This window comes from Mytilus trossulus, chromosome 14 (assembly GCF_036588685.1).
Source record: "Mytilus trossulus isolate FHL-02 chromosome 14, PNRI_Mtr1.1.1.hap1, whole genome shotgun sequence".
Taxonomy (NCBI): domain Eukaryota; kingdom Metazoa; phylum Mollusca; class Bivalvia; order Mytilida; family Mytilidae; genus Mytilus; species Mytilus trossulus.
The window spans coordinates 13390457-13412017 of NC_086386.1; the positions used below are offsets into that span (position 1 = coordinate 13390457).

The window sequence follows — 21561 nt, forward strand, 5'->3', positions numbered from 1 at the left end:
TGTTAAGTTTTTGTGTTTTGGTCTGTTCTTCTTAAATTATAAGCATAGGTCAGCTAAATTTGTTGGATGGAAGGATTTTAAGCTGTTCATGTCTGCCTGGCATAGTTCATCTGACTTTGATATCATCTTCATGGTTCATTGGTCAATGTTTGGTTTTTTGGGTAAGTCCATTTCTTAGAAGCTCTAAGCAATATTATAGGTCGACTATATTTAATGTATTGAATGATTGTGAGGTATACAGTTTCTGTGCACACAACAATGTTTGTCATAACAATTAATTTAGATAGATCGTTATGTTTTTATAAGGTCATGCATCAAGATTTTTTTGAAGTAAAAACTTCGACAAACTAATGCCTCGTTAAAGAACTGATACTGACTTCCCTTCCCAGAAGAACTTGGGAGCCGTTATTTTGTTATTCTGCCCTACAACAGACTACAACATGCATTGAATGGGTTAGTTAAGGTTCACATACTTTGCTGCTTTGGTGATTCCTTTTAACATTCGATTGATAAATGAAAGTCGACTGTTTCATGAAGATTTTATTAATATGCTAATTCGTGCTTATCTTCTTGTTTTTTCTTTGAATTTACATATCCATCAACACAGAAATAACCATTGTTTCGGCAGTATCGGAATCTACAAATAAGTAAAATCATGAACATTTATATGATATTCGAATTCTAATTTTATGAGTGAACTGTCCCTATTGACCTAAAGTAATTTTGAAAAGGGCGAAATGAATACTCATTGCAATAAAAAAAAAAATGAGGACTCTATTACAGTAAAGCAGTATTCATAACGATTTTCAACACCTATATCTTACGTTTATATATGTTTAACACATGATGTCATTCGGGTTAATCAGGGTCACCCGAGCCGTGCAGAAATATCCTATATACCTATATATAATCAATATTGCATAACCTTTACAAATGAAAAATCTTTTATATCAAAATCAGTTCAACAACACACCCTTCTAAAAATAGGCATGGATGAAGTCATCTAAAAGCCAATAATTTATAAAATCTGTAGGATTAATAAAGAGGTTCAACATTTGTAGTGCACGTAATATTAATAATCTTATGAATGCACTTTCCTTCAGAATTTATATTAAAAGTTTCGTATGTGAAGAGCGCAGGATACAAATACTCAACAATCAGATCAAATCAAATTTAAGGCGAAAGTAGGGATTAAACCCCTTATATATATATATATATATGAAAGAATGAAAAAGAACAATTATTGGTACAAATTATCATGGTTGCATTTGTTCTAAATATAATCGAGCATATTACCTTGGTTGTAATTCCTTGGAGTGTTGTTTCGAGTGTAAATGAATACTGGTGCAGATCCTCTCTTTTCCCACTTACAAGGCTTGTATGTATCCGCTATTACGAACCACCCATAGTCTTGAGCACAACCAGCGTAACTTCTGTTAACAAGAAACCTCCTGTCTAACCATCCATTACGCAGGTCACTGAACAATTGTATATGTAAAAATAAGGAGATGTAACTTGATTCGAAGAAGCATTAATGATTGTTTAATGATTGATCGTGTACACACGTATAGTGAAAGTGCTTCATACAATACATGCTTTATCTATTTGAGGTAAACCACACGTTACTGTCAGACTATGAATATAAGGTAGACATTAATATCCCTCCATAAGCATACAGTAAGCTGGAGATGAAGAAATCAACTGATGCATTTATGAAATTGGGTATTGTAGTTCGGGTGGAATGGTAAAACATTTAAAAAAGTTAACGGTAATGATAAGTTTAATGGTTAGAACAAGTTGTAATGTTAGTGGAAAGAGATTGCGTTAGAGTTGGGTTATAAGCGTCTGGTGTTTATGCAAAATTTGAATCCTTGTATGTATAATGAGTTTATTTAAGGGTTGTCGAATAAATCTAGACAAAAAACATGAAACGAATTGATATATAAAAATACAACTGTTACCAAAAATTGTAAAACAATGAAATGATACCTACAAAAAAATAGTATTCTACTAGAAATGTGTACTGTTGATCATTTGACCTGCTGACTTGGCAACATGTCAACCTAACTGATATAGAAAAGATAATGTGAAACTGGAATCGAGTAACCCGACAAATTAGCATAAAAAAGCCATTGATTGTCAAGGCAGCGGGAAAATAGTATACCCGGACAAGATATGTCACAAGTCGATCTATTAACGGCTTACTTGTCGACTTTTCTACATCCAAACATATCGTCTTGTCGACTTGTCGACTTGTTAACTTATTAATTGTCAGCTGCTTGACTTGTCGGCCTGCTAGCCTATTGAACTGTTTATTATGATAATATTAATGTCACGGCATATAAACATAAAAATAAGAAAGATGTGGTATGATTACCAATGAGAGACACTGTGGATACATTCTTGTTTAATGTTAATTTAACCATTTTATTAAGAATGATATGGGTAGACTCAGAAGTTTGTTGTGCATCGGCGTATTCTTTGCAGGAACTGTTGTACTTGGACTAAATTTAAGAAATCATTTGAAAATAATGCATTAATTAAAACAGTTTTAGCTTATTATTGTAATATTTGCAATATATATAATTCACCCGTTAATTGAAAAGACATTGAAAGTACTGCATGGAGCCAAATCATTAAAGCTGCTGTCGGCCAAGTTTTTCTTATCAAACCAATTCATATTGTTGGTGTTTTTACCATTGAAGGTCATCCACATCACTCTTTTATTCTTATCAAATAGTTCCAATTTAACCTGAAACAATAGAAGAATACATTCTTAATGGTTTCATTATATCAATTTGTGTTTTACTGCTATATGATCGATATTGCTATTATGAGAGATGATTGTGCTTTCAGATTGATCAGAAACGTAGGGCCTGTCTTGTGATTAGACATTCACAGTAGAGTCTATTGACATTTATTTGGAGAATAACACTACGGGAAAGGAAAGCAAGGGACCTGTAAAACTAAACGTATTCATTTAACTGCTGACTTTACCAGTTGTCAAAACATCGAATATGAAAATATATTGTTATGAAAATATAATGTTGTAGGTTGTCAAGTAGTTCGAGTTACAAATCAGGCAACATAAAAAGAATACAAAAATAGAATTTTGAAAGTTAAGGTCTATTAAATGAACTAATCATAGATACCAGGATTTTATATTTACGCCAGATGCGCGTTTGGTCTATAAAAGACTCATCATTGACTCTCGAATAAAAAAATGTTTAAAAAGGTCAAATGACTTACTAATTTAACTTTCTCCCAATTGTCAATAAATCTACTTCTAAGGTGAAAACGTCTACCAATGTGTGGGTAGAATGCAGGGATTTCATTCCACATGGATGGTGTCCGCCATGCATTATACACAGATTTCCCATTGCCAGCAAATGCCACAAATATCGGAAAATAAACTGAAAAATCAAGACTATAGATGTTGAAAAACTTATATACGAGAATGACTTTTTTTCTGCCTGAATCATATATATGTAATTTTCAGTCTCACTGGATTTTTATACGACCCATGTTTGATATGTTAATGGTGTACTGGGGGTTTGAGGAAATAAAAAAAATAACACTTTTTAAAAAAGGGTTTGTATCTTGGCATTTAAAAATTAACAATGAAAATTTAAGGTAAAAAAAAGCTTATTTTCTAGCTAATTATAAATAGTAGGATACCCGTGCTAAACACCTGCAACGTCAATGGACATCCATTGCACTACACGACATACATTGGTAATGAAGGTTGTTAAACACTCCCGAAGTAGTACTACACAAATGGACATGTTTCAAACAACTGTTTGCTAGTAATTGTTCTCAGGGGATTACACACAGTACGCTACTTTTTTAACATACTTTTTCCTTGGTGTCATCATATGTCGAGTGTCCGAAGGGTACGTCATGCGTAATGAGCACGTGTCCACCAATAATACTAGAGTAATCTCCAAATATAAAATGCGGAACTCGTTTTTCGTTTTTCAGTATTAACTCTTTAAATTCAAGAATGGAATATGGTTGTTATAAGAGATCACAATAATTAGCAATAGTGTTTTTTCCGATGTATCTCTCCTAATTTTACCCACCCGAATCTAAGTTCTTGATTTACTTTGTTACAGACGATCAAACTAAGATTGAGAGACAAAGATATACTAGTACATGAAAGCACAAAGATATTATAAAAATGGTTATTTAAATAATAGCAGAATTCTGTTAGACGAAAGGGTGTGTGTATGGGAGTTGAACCCTTTATCTATAGTTTTGGAATTGATCAACGAGACGACAATTTATATCATCTGAAAACAGACATACTTCATTTGGTGTTATAACAAGTGAGTCATTCTTCAAAGGATATGGTGAGACGAATATTGAACAAAAACCCGAAAAGAAATATCCATCAGATATACGTGTCGTATTAGGTAATAAGTTTTAAAAAATCGATATTTGCCATTATTTAATTTAATCTTACCTCCACATGAAACAATTGTTATAATCGCAAACAATAAAAGACATGTTAAATATATTGACATTTTTAGTGAACTTCCTGTTATTCTGGAAACTGTATGATCACTGAAAATTCTTTTCAAATCAATCTATATTATGTTATATTGAATTACATAATAATGTTGAATTTCCGTGCTTAAATACAAACACAAAAACAACACTTGACATTTTAATATTGAGAAGTCGACATATTATATTTGGATATAGTTTAAACAATATAGTTTAATAATATCCTCAGTATAGACACAGTTGGAAGACTTCATACTAATGTCTTGGACAACTTCCCAATTATCAATTTTCCATTTCTCAGCAGTAACATATCCTCGTCCCTATCGAATTGGTTGAACAATACGGTGTGCCTGTAATTTAACTAACTAGGGACGTTTTATATTATGGGTTACTATTAACGTCGTCTGGTCTTTTAAGTATCGAACATGATCTATTCCCGAATATGACTCTTTTGCTGATTGTAAATACGCATTGCTATAACACGTGTAACGGTCTATCTAACATTCATGTATTCAGTTATGATGTTGTATTGGTAATTCTGATCGGATATTGTTAATACTGTTTTCGTTTGTAGGTGTAATTCTTTTCCTTTTTCTCTTTTCTATTCGTATTTTAAAGTAAAGATTTTAGTTTAAAGCTACTATATGTACCAAGTCAGGACAAGTCTCACAATGAAAACTGCAATTGCCTGGATCATGATATCTATATCCTAACTGGAAGCTTTTATACTAAAATTTATGATAAAATATATGATTTTTTATTTCCTATTGTTACTTATCCTAGTAGATGGTGATGTTCCCCTGTCACCATCAAATGGTGTTAAATGTCTCGAGTTGCTCGATTCGCTCGTGTATGTAACACTGTATTAGGTTTCATTGAAAGAAATCTATGTATTACTGTAATAATATTATGAATATAACACGAGGATTTTTGATATCACAAACACATCATGAAATTTACTTAATTTTATCATGGAAACAAGGACACCATTCGTTAATATAAATAAACAGGCAGACGTCTTATGTGTTAAGGTATTTCACTTCCAATCTGTTATGGCTATAGTCTTTACAGAGCAAAAACATGTCGGCATTCCTCTCAAAAGCTTAGAAAGCCTTTAAACAGACGTATTAAGTTAAGAAGGGATATACTATAGTTGCGATACTGTTGACAGAAATTTAAAGATGGCACATTTTAGCATTAATATTGATTCACTCATAATCTTTGAATCGGATATAAACACATTAATTCTAAAATAATTTGTTGACATGATACGGGTTATGTTCGTCTCGTATATTTTATGAGGATATAATATTTAAATCCTTACGGGAGGGATTATGCTAATATTCCTTTGGTAATTTAAATATCATTGTCATTTGTTTTAGTTTCTTTTGTTACCTATTGTAACATCGGATTCGGACTTATTTTAAACTGAGATTTGCTCTGCGTATTGCTGTGTTTTTTTTTACATTGACTAGAGGTATAGGGAGAGGGTGGATATATTACAAGACATGTTTAACCTAGCCGCATATTTTTACAGGTCCCAAGTCAGGAGCCTATGAACGTTGTTAGTTCTGTATAATTTAGAATTTAAGTTCATGTATATATTTCAGAATTGAACATGACGTTCAATATTACTGAATCAGTACAAGTTTTTTTTTAGGGGTCAGAAAAAGCAAGCCTCAAGATGCAGGATTTGCTTGCTGTTTTATAAGACCCGTTGGTGGCTTTCAGTTGTGTTCAGCTCTTTGAAACATCCCCATTTTCATTCTCAATTTCCTTAACTGATTGCCACTTACACATTATTGTAATCAGAGTGTGTTTTATCAAATGTCCGCCTTTTTAACTATATACATTTGTACAATATGAAGAGTAAACAAATAATCTCAATGGTGTGTATCCCATAACGGCCACGTTTGTTATGAATGTACACGTGTACAAATAGATCCAACAAAAGTTTCTTACAAAAGCGCATTTTTGAAACTTTAAATGATCAATCTGGGCAGAGACAAATGTTCCAGAGATTTAATAGAAATGATTTGTTGAGGATACGTGTGCAATACTCGTGAAATTCGAAACTGCATGTGCATTCTCAAAACTGAACATAACATCTACTAAATCATTAACAATGTGTCAGTATCAAACATACTTTAGTATGGCGACAGTTATCACTGAACTAGTATACATCTGGGTTCTTGAGTTTCCCGCTACATTGAAGACCCATTGTTGGCCTTTGGCTGTTGTATGCTCCATGGTCAGTTTGTTGTTGCTTTGACATATTCCCCATTTCCATTCGCGATTTTATTATAAAATGAATTGTCAGGAGTGCATGTAATCTTTGAAAAAAAATGACATCTTGTATATTGACACCTTTCAATTCGTCTTAACTTAGCGTAGACAAAAAGGCTCAATATCTAACCTCAAATACTTACAAAATGTTAAGGACATGATATATATTACATAATTATGTATCATTATGTGTTGAACAATCAATATATTTTAAATCAATAGTGATTATTTGTTATTATCATAATGAAATTCCTTTAAAGACATCATGTATCGTCTCCAATTTGACCAGCGCCACCATATTTATAATATTGATATTAAAATCATAGACAACCAGCAAATACCACTTCTTTACTTGTAACAAGTAATTAAATATAAAGCAAGTTTAAAGCAAATTTAAGAAATGTTGTCCAATGTAATCAATTTGAAGCATGTGCTTGCAGCGTTTTGGTTTATAAATAAAAAAAAATAACATCCCATTAAATGGATATGGCTACTGAAATATTTGTATGTCTTTTTTTGGTCATATTGCTCATTAACTCTTTTGTTCTTCTACATCATATACTCGTCTCTGAGAGTTCCGGTTGAAGCAAAGCAGGCCAGACGCATGCAATTTATAACTGGTTGTGTTTCATAATCTTTTACTAGAAAATGACCACACTTGATATTGTTTGGTATCAAGATGAACGTTTTGCCTTTAAAACTGTCTAATAAATGTATCTATTAAATAGTATTCGTCTTTTTCTATCTGACAAATACATTCATCTTACCTCCTATAGATCAATAGAGATATGATTTGTTAATGGACTACACGAGGTGACTAGGTATATTTGATTCAGAGTGTTCTAAAAAAATAAAGGGTTTATTACCATATGGGGTTATTAAGGAGTTGCTTACTTTTCAAAACAAAAACGATTCCACAACCCTTTATAAAAAACACCACGGTATTCAGGAAAAGTCGAAAAAGATTCAACAAACGAATACATTGATTAAAGGTTAAAATGAATGCAAGTTGTTACTGTTGGCATAACGGAGTTACTTACCCTTTCAAACAAAAAAACGTAAATCTGAAAGGATGAATCAAACAAAAAAGAATATACATATAAAGAACGATTTAAATAAATTCATAAAATACATTTAGAGCTAAAAAGTTGTTACTGTTGGCATCTGTTTTCTGTTTGGACAAATAGAAGTAAGATCATAATACTAAGTATTGAAGACTTAATTAGTTTAATAGGCCGCTAGTCAAAATACAACATGTGAAGATAGTCGATAAGATTAATTCGTTATACGATGTACAAGTGACCTAATACGATATATATGGTGTCACCCCATATGGAATTTACTGACCCCATATATATCGTATTAGGTCACTAACACACCATGTAACTCATAAGGGTACAAATAATACACTACATTATTTGTCACCTTCATGTCTTTGCAAGTAACATCAAACTGTTAAAAACGAGTGTTGTACACTCTTTGCAATATTGGAACATTCAATGCTCTTCAACGTTTTACTTGTTTGGCTTTACAACTTTTTTGATCTGAGCATCACTGATGGTTCTTATTTAGACGAAAAAGTCCGGCGTATTAAATTATAATCCTGGTACCTTTTATAACTATTCACAAGTTATTTAATAACGACTGCAACATTATTTAATGTCAACTTTAAGAATCTCTCAGCACATATTTCAAGTGAATGTTTCTAAAGACAAATGTCACACCATTTTATTTGCCAATATATATTACAGCAGCTTGAAGTATTAAAGAATATTTTTAACCACAGATATTATCGTTCAATTTGTAAAATGAAAAGGCAAATGAACCAATAAATTAAAATCAAATAAATTAACAAAATAGCAGACATAAAGAAACGTATAATAAACTGTTTTATCCTTGATATAATACAAGGAAATGTCTTTTAAATTTGTCAAAAAAGAATGTTATTAATATATTCAAGAAATAAGTACAACAAAGTTATTGATTCTGCCTTTTTTATTAAACTTAAAATATATAAGAAATATATATGCAGCTTGCAATTCAGGTCTACTTAATCAGATAAGATTTAGATACTCTTAACCGTCAAAAATATTTATTTATTTGTAATTTCTCACTATATACAATAACATTTAGTTATCTGGAGAATGATTTATCGAAATGGTTTAAAAATTTGAAAAGATTTCTAGCAAAAATATGCATTTCTTTTTAACTTCTCACCATATACTAAAACAATTAGTTATCTGGAGAATACTTCATCGAAATGGTTTGGAAATTTGAAAAGATTTCCAGCAAATGCAACAGATTGTCTGTAGTCAAATAACAGCACTTGTTACACAATGTCAGAATCATTGATTTTACACGTAACTCAATATGATTAAAAATAAATATATGCACAGCTTTATTACATTACTTTAGTTTACAACGCATTTCATCAATATGTTTTAGGCAAAAACATATATAAGAAGATATGGTATGAATGCTAATGAGCCAACTGTCCATTGTTTAGTTGCAATCAACTTTTAACTTATCGATTTAAGTGACTCTGTGAAAGTAAAACCGCAAAATAAACAAAATTGATGCATATGGGTTTTTTTTTTAAATGAATGGATAGTTTCCATTATAAAACTTATGTACATATACTCTTTTTTTTTTAAATTCTTAAGTTTAAATGTTGCTTGCTTCCAGGAAGCAATTAAGGAGTGGATAAAATATATTTTACACAAGTCACTGGTTTCATATGAACTTAAAAGAGGAACGAAAATTACCAAAGGGATAGTCAAACTCATAAATCTAAAACAAACTGACAACGCCATGGCTAAAAATGAAAAAGACAAACAGAAAAACAATAGTACACATGACACATCATAGAAAACTAAAGAATAAACAACACGAACCCTCCAAAAACTAGGGGTGATCTCAGGTGCTCCGGAAGAATAAGCAGATCCTGCATCACATTTGGCACACGTCGTGTTGCTTATGCTGCTTTGTATGTATTCTTTGTTCGTAAAGTATTGGGAAATAAAATCAGGAAGAGGTTGATAGATACCTGATACATTAGATTATTGTATGTTGTGTATCGATCTTATACATTTGTATAATAAGCAATTTTCAAATGATATAGTCTGTACGAATGCTGTATTATTATACAACTGTCCAAGATACATCAGATGGTTTGGCAACAGCAAACCAATTAAACCAGGCCACATTATGATTGAACCTGTCCATAGTCAGGAGCCAATTATGCAGTGGTTGACATTTCGCTGTATACGCTATTTGCTTTCTGTTTAACCTTTTTTCAACAATTCTGGCAGTCAAATTTTGTTTGAATCATATCGGGTTTTTATAAATTACCGTACGCACATTGTTAAAGGCTGTAAAATGACTTATAGTTGTTTACTTTCACATCATTTGGTGTCTGGTAGAGACTGTTCTCATTGGTAAACATACCACATGTTCTTATTCTTATTTTTAAGTAGTTTTAAAATGATCTAGATGCATTAGGAAATTTAAAAAAAAAACCTTATGTCATCAATTGTCCATTATTTCCCAAGAAGACATACGTTTACAGCAGTTATTGTGTATTGGTAAACAATGTATCTCAAAATTGAAATCTTTTATAGCAACGGGAATAATAATTAAGGTAACCTCATATGCCGATCAAACATAAGTATTGGAAAACATGGTATCAAATAAATAAAGATCAAATTAAATTAAAAAAAAATATTTCTGCTAATAATACAACATAACATAAATTTTGGATATTTGCAAATTACTGCCATTACTGCGATTGCAATAGAAACATAGTTTTGATTGGCTCATGATCATTTACAAATAATTGTTCCATAAGTAAATGTTCTTCTGATATAACTGTTCATTCACCACTGCATCAACTTTTTGGTAATTTTAACAGATCAATTTAATTATGAAGTATATGTCTTAGTATCTTTTTCAAACCACGACAGCGATACACAGGGTTACTTATAATTCATACACAGTTTTTAACCACTGGATGGACCGTTCCACACTTCATCAGACTTCTGTAGGCTAACTTTTGGTGACACTTTGCTTTTGAGGTCAATTCTTTCCCCCTTACTAGCCTTCTGTTTGTTTAGTAGATCACATCGCATATCTCATGGATTTAACTGTTTTGAATAGGCAAGGTGCCATTTGTTTTAGGAATGAAATCAAACATTTCATGAATCAATGCACTCTTCTTCTTCTTCCTTCAACAAAGACATGGAATGCATGTTATTCTTTGGCAAGTGTTTATCCCGTTTGATTGTCACGTTTGATGATGGTTTAAAAACACCAATCCACGATTCAACTTCTGCTATATTCCTGGCTAAAAAAGTTAAGGAGTTTCCCTCAATATTGTCTGCGATCAATGTTATTTCATTCATTCCTCTCTTCCTAATTTGACACTTCTTCAAATTCATAAACACTGCAGTATTTGTAAATTTCATGTCTCTGTGAAGAACAACATAATGTTCAAACCGAGTCCTGTACACTACCAACAATTTGACTAGCGTTTACATGTACATTAAATGCCGCTATAAAAACAGTACTTTTAGGAAACATTACTAATCAGTACATTAAATGCCGCTATATAAACAGTACTTTTAGGAAACATTACTAAACAGTACAATAAATGCCGCTATATTAACAGTACTTTTAGGAAACATCACTAAACAGTACATTAAATGCCGCTATATAAACAGTACTTTTAGGAAACATCACTAAACAGTACATTAAATGCCGCTATATAAACAGTACTTTTAGGAAACATCACTATTTAGTACATAAATTTTTATATCATTTTCAGTAATGTTGAGAAAAAGTTGTTTACAGTACTGAAAATTTCAGTCATTTATCAGTACTGAAAATTTCAGCCATTTTTCAGTACTGAAAATTTCAGCCATTTTTCAGTACTGAAAATTTCAGCCATTTTTCAGTACTGAAAATTTCAGCCATTTTTCAGTACTGAAAATTTCAGTCATTTTTCAGTACTGAAAATTTCAGTCATTTTTTATTACTGAAAATTTAAATAATTTTCAGTACTGAAACTTTTTGTCATCTTTAAGTACTTCTACACATACAATATAAGGTCAATGTCAGAAAAATATAAAATGTTTTTATACTGCAACTAGTTGTGTTTATTTTATATAAAATATTGTAACAAAGCTCTATTGTGTACGATGTCAATTTCATCATGGCACACTTTCTCCACAATCAGGGGTCCATGAAGGGATGAAAATAAGTCTTTCGTTTGTGTTACGATTTGAATAGCTATCAATTTATTAATTTATGTTGCAGTATAAAAGCATTGTCGCTGCAATATTAGGTCAATGTCAGAAAAATATCACCTTTTTAGTGCTTGGCGCAAAACTGGGGAAGGGCTCGGTAGAACCTCGTCCTTCCCCAGTTTCTTAGCCTCATACAAAAGATATGTATGAGACTGCGAAACTGGGATAGGGCAAGATTTTACTGCGCCCTTCCTTTCCCCAGTTTTATTCAGAATACTAAAAAGTTTATATCTTTATGACATTGACCTAATATTTTTTTTTTCTTACTGTAACCTAAATTAAAATTGATTTTTAAATCGTAACTGTTATATATTATTAGCATGAATATCAAACTGTTTGTATCCCTTAATGAACCCCTGATTGCGGAGAAAGTATTGCATGATGAAATTGACATTGCATAAAATATAGAAATCAACAATGAACGATGTTTTAATCTTTTGCTGACGACAACTTCCAAATTTACTTAGGACCAGGATATTTTAAGGTAAAAAGTTACGAAATATATCAAAGTAGTTCACATTTCACTTGGTTAGTATGGTGATCACGAAATCAAATAACGTGTTCAAACTTGGGGCATTTTAGTTGGTTGCAGAACATGTCCGTCCTGGGACAACTCGGACCGTCTAAAAAAGACAGCTAGGACCATCTATAATGACAACTCAGACAAAGACAAAAGGAACATGTTTACTAAGTTTCAAGTTGATTGGACTTCAACTTCATTAAAAACTACCTAAACCACAAACGTTTACCTGAAGTGGGATAGACAGATGGAGGAGTGCTCGCACAGACCAGAAAACATAATGCCCATAATTGAGACATAAAAAAATGTAAAATAATAACGTAAGCATTAAATTTGCCTCAATGTAGTTACTGCCCTGTAATAAAAGTGAGGTATGAGTATCTGACACAATATAGCTCAAGTTAAATGAAACCCTTTTTCAGACATTTCAAGTATATTTTAAATAATATTAATAATTTTATTATATGAACTTTTCAGAAGTGTTTCACGACTCTTTTTGGGAAAAAATGAATTTTATGAAGAATCTGTTGCCATCTATTACTTTCGAATAGACCTGCAGAGTTTATTTTAAATGCATTGTAAGTCAGGTTATTTATTTTGAAACTACCACAGAACAAACCATTTATTTTTGTGATTATCAAGCCCCCCCCCCCCCCCCAGAATATTAAACAGTTGCCTCCTTAGAAGGACACTATATGGACAACTAGCTGGATAAATATAATAAAACACACGGACAATAACAGTAAGGGTATGACCTTTTGTTATTCTAAGGATGGGAATGGGGCAGCACGATTTTTTGCGGATTTTTTTATAATTTTTAAAGTCTTAACTTGTCGCTAAGCATGCCTACAAGTAAGGAGATGTGGTATGACTGCCAATTTGGCAACTATCAACTGGAGATCAATGAAGTAGTATTATCAATTATAACCAACCGTGCGGCCTTTGACAAAAAATGACAAATACCCATACTGTATATAAAAGGCCACGACAAAAAAAGATGTGAAACAATTAAGACGAAATAAACTAACGGCCTAAGGGACGACATCACTTGAAAAGTTCAATTAAGGATAACTAGAGGCTCTTAAGAGCCTGTGTTGCGCACCTTGGTTTGTGAGTGTATTACACAAAGGAAAACGATGGATTCATGACAAAATTGTTTTTTTGGTGATTGTGATCTGTTCGTAGATCATACTTTACTCATCATTCTTGCTACTTAAAATTTTCTCCATCTGTAATGAACTTGGCCCTTTAGTTACAGAGGGACACATTTTGTAAAAACTTACCCAACTTTACCAAATTAATGAAAATTGTTAATTGAAAATTGACTATAAAGGGCAATAACTCTTAAAGGGGTCAATTGACCATTTCGGTCATGTTGACTTATATGTAGATCTTAATTTGCTTAACATTAATGCTATTTGCAGTTTATCTCTATATATGATAGCATTCAAGATAATAACCAAAAACGGCTAAATTTCTTTAAAAATTACCAATTGGGGGACAGCAACCAACCAACCAACCAGTTGTACAATTCATATGAAAATTTTAGAGCAGACATATAAAAATATACTTTAATAATGATTTTGGCTCAGTTTGGTTGAATTTGGTCCAGTAGTTTCAGAGGAGAAGATTTTTGTAAACAAATTACGAAAAATTGGTAAAAAAATGACTATTAAGTGCAATAACTCCTTAAGGGATCAACTTACCATTTCGGTCATGTTGATTTTTTTGTAGATCTTACTTTGGTGAACGGCTGTTTACAGTTGATCTCTATCTATAATAATTTTCAAGATAATAACAGAAAACGGACAAAATTTCCTTAAAATTACCAATTCAGTGACAGTAACCCAACAACCCATTGTCCGATTCATCATGCTTTGGTTTCAGAGTGATAAGCCAAAATATACATTTAACCCCTATGTTCTATTTTTAGCCATGGAGGCCATCTTGGCTAGTTTGGTTAGTTTGGCGGGTACCGGACTCAATTTTAAAACTAGATACCCCAATGATGGTTGTGGCTAAGTTTGGTTAAATTTGGCCCAGTAGTTTCAGAGGAGAAAATTTGTTTATAAGTTAACGACGACGGACGCTCAAAATTCGGATTTGTGGACATATTTTTCCTGTCGACAGGAATACATAACTTTTTTGTATTAAAAGATAAATAGATAAACATAATCTGTTTTATGTAAAATTATTTGTAAATTCTGTTTTATATATAAAATGTTCTTTAAATGTGTGCAATCTGTTGTTTTTTTTCTTCTTCAAATAATCCATATTTTTTTAACGAAAGTTTACTTTTGAACACTATTTTTATTTATTTTTTTAACTGAAAAAGTTTTAAATGTCTGAATATCTATATTATTTCTTTTTATTAAACATAATTTGGCTAATTTATAAACTGTGCACTTTTCCTCTTTTTTGCCAAATTGAGTCCTGTTACCAGGAAATGGTAAACATATGGGGCTCAGGGTAGTAATATTTTTTTGTTAAGCTCATGTGGCTCTATTGAACTAATAAAGTTTAATTCCGCGGTCACACTAGGCAACGACCGCACTATGATCTGTGAAAAATGCAAATGTTGACGATCATAGTGCGATCTTGAAGATCACAGTAAGGTCGTATCACGGTCGTGGTAAGGTCTTCAAGTTCGTGATGAGCGTATACAACTTTGAACATGTTCAAAGCAATCGTGGTGGAATCAGGTATTAGTGAGTTCGCACTAAGGTCGTGGTAAGATCGCAAAGGTCGCTGTATCATTATAGCGAGAGCGTAGTGAAAGCGTGATTCTATTCGGAGAGACCAGTACCATAGTGTGGAAACGGAACTATACGGTTTTCTAATAATTTGGTCATTCGGGAGACTGTCAAAAGGGGCACCGACATTTGCAAAATAACAAGTTGCTTGATGAAAATTTGATGAACTCTTATGTTACTATATATAGCTATGTAACGTTTCTGCTTCATGTTTTGGTAGCTAAAATATTCTTATAAAGAACCAATAAAATAATAAGAAAAGTTAGTGCATCCAAACGTTTTCCTTAGAATGATGGAGCTCCATGTGAAACGATCAAATTTGTCACACAACAGCGATCAAAAATGTCTAAAAAAAACATCGAAAAATGTCTAAAAAAAACATCGAAATCCAATGTTTGCTACCTGAATTTCCACATGTACCTTTTCTGATATATAGTCGTACCTGTCTGTTTTGAAGTCATTGTTCCAGTAGAAATCCAAATATATTCATTTTCTCCATGTCGGATATTTTTATTGACTGTACAATCGCTTGCAAGTTTACTGTACAATCAATCTGAGCCTTCCTGAACAATATATATGAGAAGAACATAAACCGTGTACTATCTCTTCTGCCACATTCATGTTTAGTTTATGTTTTCCATGATACTTCTGTCATATAAATATTTATTAAAACTACTGTAATCCAATGCTGCAACACATGTCTGGAATGATTTTCTCTTTTTTTTCTGTTACAATTTAATATCAGTTAGTTATTTTGTATTGTTATCAATTTTTTATACCTAAATTACACACTCAAAAGTTGAGTCTGCCTGAGCGGATCCGGCATGAGGGGAGAGGGAGTGTTGGTGATTGAAACCCCATTCAAGTTTTCGATTTTTTTTTATTTTGTGGAATTTCAGGGTGTTCCGTGGTTTGAATCCCGCACCTGATCTGATATCGTCATTGATAGTATAAAATGATGATCCGATCATTCAACTGATTTTTTTTTATAGTTTGGTCTTGTGTTGTGATAGTGGTTTTTTTTTAGAAATGAGCGCACACAGACATTTTTAAACCCGCCAAATTCTGTATGTACCTGTTTTAAGTCAAAAGCCTGTAGTTCAGTGTTTGTCGTTGGTTCGTGTATGTCATATATGTTTTTCGTAAATTGTTTTATTATGAATTAGGCCGTCAGTTTGTGTATTAATTCTTATTTTTCATGTCGGAACCTGTTATTGCCGACTATAATTGCTTAAATCCATTTATTTTTTTAACTTATAAAATCCTATCACATCTCCTTATTTTTATATTGAAGATATAAATATGGTTTGATAAAATGTTGTTCTCAATTAAAAAAAAACTTTTTCGTTAATTTGTCGGATTCTATAGTTGGGAATATTGAAAAGTTCCCGATATAAAAAAAAATCATGTTGTTTTCTCTGTCTTTCAGATAACAAGGCCTCTCCAATCCTTGATAAAATTTAATTTTACTGGAGCTTTTTCTTCCAGTAGTTATAGCTTGTAGTAAACAGAAATCTCATTGGAAATTATACCACATCTTCTTATTTTAATATCGTGTTTATTGACCTATATATACGTATCTTTTCTTGGATCCGTGGTTAGATACCACCATTTCACATTCGAATTCCTTTATCAAGTTACAATATCCCGATCCTATGATGAAAAATTCTTTGTTTTATTGTTCAAATATGTATTTTATTTTATTTTTAAATTGCTGGTCAAAAGCATATTAAGTAAAATTCGGAATATGCTAATTACCCTTGCAGAGCATCTAGTCACTTTTTTTATATATAAATATTTATTTTGTACGAGGATTATTTTCATTTTTATTTTAGATTAGATTCTTAACATATTTTGTACTGTCCTTTTCTTTTTCGTTTTACATTGTTATTTCGAGGCCTTTCAAGTTTTATAGCTGACTATGCGGTATGGACTTTAACGGGCGTGCGATGACCTATTGTTGGTAATTTCTGTCATTTTGGTCTCTTTTGGCGAGTTGTCTATTTGGCAATCATACCACATCTTCATTTTTTATATCTATTGTAAACATTTTGTTTTTGTCTCTGATATAGTCACCTTAAAAGGGTTCCTTGATAGGATCTTAATTGTTAATATGACTGGTTTTGTGCTTATTTCCATTTCAAATATCATAATATAAATATAATAGGACAGACAATGAATATGGAACGTCATAGCTGTGTCACAGTGGAAAAATGGACAAAAAAAAGATTTTGATACTTTTTGGACATTTTGTTAAAGATTTTGTAAAACCAGTGATTTTGTTATATTTGCAATATTTCACTAGGGATTTTGATATTTTTATTGTGCAAGATTTAAGTCAAGTTTAGAAGATTAAGCTAATATAATTTCATGTTTTAATTTGGGATTTTTTAAATGGCGACATTTTACTTCAAAATTATCTATTATTCCTGAGACTACTATAACACATGTTATAGTAGTCTCAGATTATTCATATTTGACAAGCCAAGGCTTTAATCTCATAAATAAGTCTGTATGTTCTATAATTGTTAATTATTATCTACATGTATGTGTTAATTTTTCTGTTATTCCTTATTTGAATTTTCTCACTCATTTAGAGAAATATTTTTCAAGTACAAGTAGTTTTGGTTTGTTATATAAATTATGCTTAAAAGGGGGGATTTTCCAATTTTGGGACAATAACTAACACTTTCAAAAACAAGTTAAAAGAGCAACGGGCGTATAATGCGCTAAAGCGCAGCACTTTATTATCAGTACTGTTATCATTATGTTGAGTGAAATAAATATTATGTTCTGTAGACTGATCATTATGTTCAGTAAAATAAATATTATGTTCAGTTCAAACAACTTTATGATCTGTGGTCAAAATGTTTTATGTTTGGTTCAAAAAATATTATACTTGGTGGTTAATCAATTACTTTCAGTGCTTTTTTTCATTATCTGGTGGTGGTAGACTTCCGAAAATAACCGAAAACATGTATAATTTTTTCGGGTTTATTTCCATACTGTCAACATGTCGTCTGCTGTACAACGTGCTCTTGCAGAACTTAATCTGCAAATCTTTCAAATTAAAAAGTTTAAAGATGATAGGATAGAAGATGACACTTTTCAGCACCTTACCGATCAAGACTTGATCAGACTAGGTGTTGAAACTATTGGTGATAGAATAAAGATTGATGGAAGCGATGAGGATGACTCTGTGACTATATGACACAAACATTAGCAACTATAGGTCATCATAATGCCCTCAATAATAAGAAAAAGCCCCCGCATAGTCAGCTATAAAAGAGGGAGGAAAGATACCAGAGGGAGTGTCCCCGAAATGATGTGTGGTAGACCGTGTTATTAATTAATTATAAGCGCCCTTGGTAAAACTTCAAACTTCAAATTTCATAATTAATGTATTTCATTTCATGAATGGCTGTTATTTATTTTGAATTTATTGAACCATAAAATTAATTATGGACTCTTCACTTTGAATAATCCGCGAAGCGGATTATGTTAAATGTGAAGAGTCAAAAATTAATTTTATGGTTCAATAAATTCAAAATAAATTATTGCCATTCATTATAAATAAATTTCTATCAAAAATAAGTCTCAAAGATATATATTAGTACGAATAACAACGGACACAGATGTTTGCGTATGAATATACAACGTTAGAGTGGGCGTGTCGCCATAAAAATTATTAACATAGAAAATAAAGCTAATTTTTTTAACCAATCAGAAGACAGTAAATAAATCAAATTTATTCATTGTTAAATAATTTACATGAAGCTTATATACGTATATGTTTGTTAATTGCATATAGCTTTTGCTTTTTGAGTTCGTTGGTTAAAGCTATTTATTTATATTGTAAAGTTTAATATTTGCATCGTCGCAAAATCTTTGGTTACCCTCTTTGTATACATTCAGTGAGAAACTTATATATTTTATAGATCATATAGAGACCAAATTAAGAAATTGATAATCATTGTCTATCCTTTTTTTATGCGTTTTGTTATATGATTTAGCCATATGATTATGGATGTTGAATTGAGTTTTCTCTAATACCCCAGTCCCACTAAGCCACGATCGCACTACGATCTGTGGAAAAAATGCAAATTTTGATGATCGTGTAGGTCGCAGTAAGGTCGTACCATGGTTGTGGTGAGATCTTCAAGATCGTGAAGAGCATGGCCAACTTTGAACATGTTCAAAGCAATCGTGGTGCGGTCGTGGCGAAATTAGGTCGCAAAAGAGTTCATCAACCAGAGAATTAAGTTAATAAACACAAAGCTGTAATAAATTCCAATAATTTTAAGTTTTGGAAGCTCCTTGGTATTGTATTAGGTACTTTAAATGAAAAGAAAAGTTACAAGTAACATATCATATTAGTTTAAACGAGTAAACACTAGGGACTATATTCGTGAAAAACGAAGCGAAGAAGAACAGACAATTGTGGTCTCGGTCGTATATTGGTATGACGTTGGCGTCGTCGTCGTCGTCGTCGTCCGAAAACATTTGGTGTTTTCACACTTTAACCTAAGTATAAGTAAATAGAAACCTGTGAAATTTAAACACAAGGTTTATGACCATAAAAGGAAGGTTGTGATTGATTTTGAGAGTTCTGGTCCCAACAGTCTAGGAATTAGCGACAAAAAGGGCCCAAAATAGCATTTTACTTGGTTTTCGCACAAAAACTTTCAGTACACAGAATTCTATTAAATTTTAACATAAGGTTTATGACCACAAAAAAAAGGTTGGGATTGATTTTGAGAGTTTTGGTCCCAACAGTTTAGGAATTATGAGCCAAAAACGGTCCAAAACAAGCATTTTTCTTAGTTTTTGCACAATATCTTTAGTATAAGAAAATAGAAATCTATGAAATTTTCACTCAAGGTTTATGACGACAAAAGGAAGGTTGGGATTGATTTTGGGAGTTTTTGTTATCGTATAAAGCTACGCCCTGCGGAGCATCTGGTTCTTTTAGTGGCCCAAAAGCGTGGAATTCATTATCCAGTGAAATAAAAAAATTAAAAAGTATATCTACTTTCAAATACTCTTACAATTCATTATATTGTTTTAAGTGTCAAATGTATGAGTTAAGCCACAATGTATTATACTATAGGTGTTTTTTATACGACCTCAAACATTTTTTTGGATCGTATAATGGTATGATGTCGTTGTCGTCTGCGTCGTCCGAAGCCCAATTGGTTTCCGGACAGTTTCTTTAGTTAAAAAAATAGATCTTAATGATTTTTTTCTCTCAGAATGGTCAATACCACAAAAGGAAGGTTGGGATCGATTTTGGGGATGGTTGTCCAACCGTTTTGGAATAAGAAGCCCAAAACACGGATTTTTCTAGTTTAAGGATAATAACTTGTGTATAAGTATTTCATTTGCTCTGAAATTGTACCACAATGTTTAAAACCACAAGTAGAAGGTTTGGATTCGTTTACGGGTTTATGGGTCAAAAGTTTAGGAATAAAGGGCCAACAAGGGACCAAAAGCAAGCATTTTCTAGTTTCAAGACAATAAATTGTGTGTAATTGTATTGACCTCTCTAAAATTGTACCACAATGTTCCACATAACAAAGGGGAGGCTAGGATTAAATTTTGGAATAATTGCCCAAATATGTAGGAATTAGTGGGGCCAAAAAAGGGCAAAAAAAGAAGCATGTTTCTAGTTTCCAAACAAAAAATGTTTTAAATTAGGTGAATAAATCTCTCTGAAATTTTATACAAGGTTCCATACTACAAGGGAAATGATGGGATTGAGTTGAGGGTTATTGCTTAAAAAGGGGGTTTCAATAAGGTTTCTTTTAGGGGGGGGGTAATTTTTTTAAGGGATTCCTTTTTTTCAAAAAATTTCGAAATTCGAATTTTGAAAAATTTCAAGAAGAAGCCTTCAATTGCACAGTATTGTACAGTAGATTTGTTAGATCTCTGGCCACATTTATTTTGTGACAAAAACCTTTATTATGACAAAATTCGATCACAATCCAAATTCAGACAGTATCAAGCTTGAATATTGTGACCAAATTTGCTCCAACCGTTCAGGGTTGGACCACTGCGGTCGTATAAAGATGTGCCCTGCGGAGCACCTGGTTGTTGTTGAAATTATAGCTTGTTTATTTAGATCTATTGTTTACATTTGTATATTAGTAAATTATTCATTTATGTAGTTGATATTGTATGTAGAGAGCCT

The 21561-nt window shown here is 31.9% G+C and overlaps 1 protein-coding gene across 1 annotated transcript in view; it reads right to left on the reverse strand.

Moving 5' to 3' along the window:
- Nucleotides 1-567: 567 nt before the first annotated feature.
- The window catches only part of LOC134697489 (uncharacterized), a 33573-nt gene continuing 12579 nt past the window's right edge, over nucleotides 568-21561 (reverse strand). Inside the window, exons 3-6 of the mRNA XM_063559770.1 lie at nucleotides 3250-3413; nucleotides 2592-2752; nucleotides 1297-1478; nucleotides 568-637 (exon numbers count right to left, since the gene is read on the reverse strand). Of these exons, the coding sequence (XP_063415840.1) occupies nucleotides 588-637; nucleotides 1297-1478; nucleotides 2592-2752; nucleotides 3250-3413 (557 nt within the window). The 3' untranslated portion in view covers nucleotides 568-587. The remainder of the gene's footprint in view (nucleotides 638-1296; nucleotides 1479-2591; nucleotides 2753-3249; nucleotides 3414-21561) is intronic.